The sequence below is a fragment of the Panicum hallii genome, chromosome 4, assembly GCF_002211085.1.
Source record: "Panicum hallii strain FIL2 chromosome 4, PHallii_v3.1, whole genome shotgun sequence".
NCBI lineage: Eukaryota > Viridiplantae > Streptophyta > Magnoliopsida > Poales > Poaceae > Panicum > Panicum hallii.
The window spans coordinates 10451769-10458038 of record NC_038045.1 but is presented as its reverse complement, the minus strand read 5'-3'; the positions used below and the strand labels follow the sequence as shown (position 1 = coordinate 10458038).

General features: G+C 46.2%; 1 protein-coding gene across 1 annotated transcript; it reads left to right on the top strand.

Moving 5' to 3' along the window:
• LOC112890340 (zinc finger BED domain-containing protein RICESLEEPER 1-like) lies at positions 1-1102 on the top strand. The gene is made up of 3 exons (XM_025957248.1): positions 1-775; positions 929-996; positions 1088-1102. Exons 1-3 carry the CDS (start codon positions 1-3, stop codon positions 1100-1102), a joined length of 858 nt encoding a protein of 285 aa, XP_025813033.1.
• Positions 1103-6270: the final 5168 nt, after the last annotated feature.

Below are 6270 nucleotides of genomic sequence, written 5' to 3'. Positions count from 1 at the left end.
ATGCTTTTCACTGCAGTGCCTTACAAGGCTGTTTTCATAAGAGCAAGCTGTGTAGACAGGCAGTACACTTGTTTGCCCACTGATGATGAGTGGAAATTTGCTGAGGATGTTGTGGAGAGGCTTAGATTGTTCAATGACATTACTGCACTATTTTCTAGAATTGATTATGTCACTGCTAATGTCTACTTCACTAGAATTGCTAAGATTAGAAATCAGATTAGGCTGTGGTCATCATGTGGTAATCCGCTGGTAGAAGCAATGTCAGCTAATATGGTAGCTAAATTTGACAAGTATTGGACTGACATTCAAGGGCTCATGGGCATTGCAACTATTCTTGACCCTCGATTCAAAACCGCAGTCCTACTAATCTGTTATGAGGACTTACTTGATGTGTCCGGTAGAGAATGTGAAGATAGAGTTGCTGATGTGAAGAACTTGCTAACTGATTTGATGAATGAGAACCATGTAGCTGAGAATATTGAGAACAATGAGTCACTGGCACCATCAATTGGAAACAGTGATAACTTCTTATCTGACATTAGTGCTCGTATTGCAAGTAGAAGGCCAACAAGCATGGGGTTCAAATCTGAGCTAGACTGGTACTTGGATGAAGAAATGGTGAACATGCAAACAAAAAACTTCAATGTTTTAGATTGGTGGAAGGTAGCTGGAACTCAATTTCCTACTTTAAGAAGGATTGCAAGAGACATATATGCTATCCCTGTTACCACTGTTGCTTCAGAAGCTGCTTTCAGCACTAGTGGTAGAGTTCTTAGTGAGCATCGTAGCAGGCTAGTCCGAAGATGTTGGAGGCTCTCATGTGCTCTCAAGATTGGCTTCGGAATAAATATAAAGATATATCTAGAATGTGTCAATTTATGCATGTTATTTCTGCAAATTGTAATGAAAATCCATTTCTTCTCTACAGTTGATGACAAAACTAAACAGCCTGCCACCTTTTGGTCTTGTCTCCAAGACATACAAGAGGGCCTCCAGGTAATTTGATGTTCAACATTATTTTTCTTTCTTTCTGTACTCTACCACTCGATATTTGATAATTAACTCATGTGCTTTTTTGGTTATATAGGAACTTGCACTTTGACATTTTCATTTCAAGAATTTAGATGGCGTCGACCTTTTGGCAGCTAACATGCAGTGAACAAGTCAAGTACAAGTAACAATTGATATGAATCTTTTGGTTCTCATGTTATTACTTAATGGTGAACTTGTAATGAACTTGTAACTGATGTGCTTTTGGGAGCGGTTTGCACATCTAGTGGTGATGTGCACCTATGTTGTCGGACATTGTATGTGTTGATTTGGAACTTTGATGTCTAATGTAGTGAACTAGTGGTGCCATGCTAGGGATGGTGGACAGTAACCAGATATTAATCTAGCTGTGAACTTGTGATGTCTGATGTGATCAATGGTGCTATGATTTGTGAAACACTCTATCAGTCTTATGGCTGATACATGATAGAACTGAGGCAATGATACATGATAAACATCAATACTCACTAAGAACTCTACCACTAGTGCTAAAAGCAGCTTCTGAAGCAACAGTGGCGCCGGAGGTCACTGCCATGGCCGGAAGCTTGGAACGAATGAGATGTGGGGAGGCAGCTGTGGCTTGTGTGCTCCCGTGATTCGTGAGCCAGCTGCGGCGGTCGCCGCTACTGGTTGGAAAGCGTTGGACTAGAGGGAGCAAGCGGACTCTACGGTTTCACTAGGATTTTATACTACTTCATTGGGCTGGGCTGTGGTATTAGTTATTGGGCCATAATAAATGAGTATATGATCTATATTTTTTTTATATTATGTCGGGTTTAAAAAATCCGTGGGTTTGCGGGTTCGGGTGCTACGATCCTATACCCGTGCCCGCGTACCCGCTGGGTACAGATTATCACCCATTAAGAAACCCACGGGTATAGATATTAGCCCGTACCCTTACCATAATAGAGTAAAAATCCGCCAGGTTTCGGGTGTCGGGTACCCATTGCCATCTCTATGAGTGGTTGAGTACTTAACAGATTGTCGGGCACGGACAGCCCGCGGGTACCCGCCACCCGTGCGGGTACGGGTTTGGGATATAGTCTGTACCCGGCTGCGGGTATGGGATTCTTAGCAGGCGTATTTTATCCTGACGGGCATGGATGTGGGCAAGCAATACCCAGCGGGCGCGTGCCCGTTGCCATCTCTAACTGCGCCACAATTTTTCCAGTTCAAAACGGCTGAACTGACAGGTGGGCCAGTGCTGATTGGATCGATGAGGTGAGCCAGTGCTGACTAGATTAATGAGGTGGCCTATGAGTACGCCAAGTCAGCATCTAAGACGAGCATGTTGAAGACAAAAATGAAAAAAAAGTTGAAACTGACCTCAAATGAAGATGCAGCGTGCAGCTCCTGACCGAGGTCCAGAGTTCGACTCACCCCCCGTGCACCTTATTTTTCCAAATTTGCATTCGTGCCTGAACTGACAGGTGGGCCGGTGCTGACTGGATCGATGAGGTCGCCACATCAGCATCTAAGCCGAGTATATTGGCACAAACAAAGAAAAATGTTCAAACTCAATAGAAACGAAGTTGTAGCGCGGTTGTAAGACTTCAACAGCTTTCAGACCGAGGTTTGGGGTTTGATATCGTGGGCGCCAACATATTTATACATTTTTTGGAATAAAACATGCTGACAGATGCGTCCATCTTTGAGCCTTGACGAATTTTAATCAGTAGATTATGACGAATTGGATAAATCGTCACTAGGTTAATGGGCCGGATATGTATGCAGAACCATGACAAAATATTTTATGCAGAACCATGACAAAATATTTATATTCATCATAGATAGTACATTATCAGTGACGTTCTCTGAAAACATCATAAAAAAACCATCATAGATTAAGAGATTTCTTGCAGTGATCAGCCATAAACAAAGGAACTCCTATCGCCATCTAACCCACACCGTCGAACCTGACCACTGATGATCCCAAGTCAGCCGCCATCTCCAACATCTAGGAGAAGATGGATTGCCTGCTACGGAAGATGGAGAAGCACTACTAGAAGAATGTTTTATAGTATCGGGTGATAAGAATCTTAGCCACAGTTTTTAGAACCAGTACTATAAGACTGAGATTAAAAGTCACGGTCTTCATCACCGGGTGGATCTTCAGCGTATTTTCTAGTAGTGAAGGCAAGTAGGGGGATGAGCAATGCCACCAAGCTTGTGTCGTCTGTGACACCTTCACCAACGTTCTTGTTTCACCCACTTCGCCGCATCCCACAACTGGACTTACTGTGTCGATCTCATCACCAATTCCGACCGCCACCGCATCAACTTCTTCGCCTAAACATATCGTCACCCGACACTCTATATCACCAACACCTAACTCTTCCTTCAACAAGCCGGTGATGACTCACCATGGTGTCGCACTTGCCTTCACCAACCTTGACTTTTTGGCAGGACAACTACCTCAGCACTTCCATCAACTGCTTTAGTAAGCATGTTGTGACACTGCATATTAATGCAAAGGATGACACCTCCAAACTCTCCCTCACGAGGTGTTCGACATATTGCCACAGCCGTGGTACCGACATGACGGTGTCCATGATACTTGTTGCATTGACCACCTTGTTGAATGCACTGACCCTGAAACGTTTTGAGGGAGATGACACAACAACAACATTGATTGAGATGCGTGCTTGCACCCAAGCCGAGCTGGACAAAGAGCCAAGCTATAACCTTGATCGCGCCGCACGAGCCGTCCTGCCTCACTTTGGCCTCGCCATGATGCGGTGACCGCGTACCCGAACATGCCACGCTGCGACGTCACGGCATGGCGCCTGCAGGTGCCTCTACGGCATTTCGCCGAGCACCCTACAGGCAGCCATGCAACGCGCGCGCACACACGCCTGCTGGCACACACGCACGCGCGCCACACCGGATCCAGCACGGCCGCCGACGGGTGGGACCGACCTGTCAACGGAAGGAGGAAGATAAGAGAGTGAGGCTGACCTTTGGGCCATGCTAGTCAGCGAGGAGGGAGAGAGGGGGAGTGAGCGAGAGACGGACCGGGCCAGGCCAATGGCTGGTTCGCCAAGCCGAGCTAGCCTGCCGCACCCTAAGTCAGCATGCCAAGCTAGCCAACGAGGCCCGAGTCGGCCTGCGTAGCCAAGCCAGCTTTTCGGGCCAAACAAGTCGCCAGCCCGTTAACCCGACCCGACCCAATAACCTTTCAGCCTGTTTCGTCTTGAACCCTTTTCTTTTTGTTTAAACCCAACTGAACCGTGATAGTGCTGCTAGCGTGAGAGAGAGGCTAGCCGGTGATTGGTGTTTTATTGCCAAGCCCACCGAGGGATACCCCCGAGGTGGCAGGTTGTTGGTGGGGTGTCGCCGAGATCTGGAACTCGAAGGTACAAGGAACATAAAGATTTAGATAGGTTCAGGCCGAGATGTGCGTAATACCCTACGTCTTGTGTGGTGGTTTATATTGCCTTAGGTTGGTTATGCTTTGGAGGGGGTCCCTGCCCGCCCTTATATAGTCTTGGGGGGCAGGGTTATATGGAATCCTAGACTGATACTAGCTTAGAAGTTCTATCCGATTACTACTCAAGTAATTTTCTTCTGTTCCGATTAGTCCTACTCGTGTCCGAGTAGCAATATGTGACATGCCCCATCCCTTATTCCAGAATATTCTATACCACGTGTAGAGTCTCGTGGCCCCGGGTCTAACAGCCGGTGGGCCACTGACCCAGGGGCTGCCACGTGTCCCTATTGTGTGATTTTCCTTTTTCCAATAATCATTTATCATTTTAGAAATAGTTTTAGGCTTAAAAAAATCATAATAAATTACCCGGAGCTCGAAAAAATATGAAACAAATTCCATCATTCATCTAAAATCATGACCTACCCGATGGACTAGGTTTTGGAGTGATTTGGATTTTATTTGGATAATTTTATGCATTTTTGCACTTTGGCCCTCGTTCTTATTCCTATTTTCGATTAGGGCCCATCCACGAGGAGTTGACTGACGCGCAGGGCTACAAAGAGTCTCGTGAGGACTATGATCTGAATGCCTATTAGATATGCATGCTAGTTTTTCTATCGTTTTATGTTATGATGAAATGAACCTGCATAGCCTACTTGTACCACACTCCTTGTAATCCTATGTTACCCTTGATGTTATATGAAATTCTTTGGCTACAATTGCATGTGTATGTGTTGGTATGGATGATAGTACTCTTGGCGTGTGTGCAGATACTTTGAGGAGTTGGTGATTAGGGCTTATAGCGGAGGCGAGCATGACTTAACCCGGTCCTCAGATCGGGGGCTTGGGGTATGTGTTTGGGCACATCCTATGGAGTACTTGTTGCAGGTACACTTTTGTGGTTACTGTTGAGGAGTTGGTGGTGATACCTATAGTGGGTGCAGTAGCGGACCTACGGTGGATATGCTCTTTTGACGCTGACACTCGCTTCAACAAGTAAGGATCGAGTGGGAGTAACCTATGATTCATGGGACCATGTTAAACGTGCACACCATTTACCCATTATGCGGGTGGGTCCAGCCCGATTCTAGCAAGTACGGTACCAAGCCTGTCCGAGGATAGAGTATCAGTGCAGGAGGAGGAGGAGGTTCTAACCTCCTGAGATGTAGAGTTCTGCAGGATCCAGATGTTGGAGGCTTCACAGTCCCGGGCAACCTCTTGTGGGAGTATGCGCCTTCACCCGGGAAAGCAGGATGGTACCGTAACTCCTAGTTTTCATTGACCGTTGTTGCGGCAATTAGTTGGTTGATTATCCCCGGCTGACTTCACCTCAAGTGGGTCTAGGTGTACAACCTCTACAGAGTTAAAACTATACATATAGCCGCGTTCGCGGTTATGGACAACCCTACATTCTGTTGCTCTTACTAGAGTAGTATTACTTGACTTCTACCTCCCTCTAGATGGTACTATTCCTATCCTGATGGACAGCTGAGGTGTGAGGAGCAGGAGTTCTCACATCGACTTTGTGGATGGAAGGTGTGTGTTGACCCGGGGACCTAGAATGGGATGGCTGGTGTTGAGGTGATATCGTTGATGATATACACTTTGCTTACTACTTGCATAGGAAACACCAGCCTTGTCCTTAGCTTACTTTTATATACTCTAGTATATACTACTTAAAGCTTGCATACAGATGGTAACGTGTACCTATATCGTCCCTTTGGGATAACTTGGTTAGATGCAGGATCCGACGCGGAGTATGACCCGACCGACGACGGGTAGTGTGACTA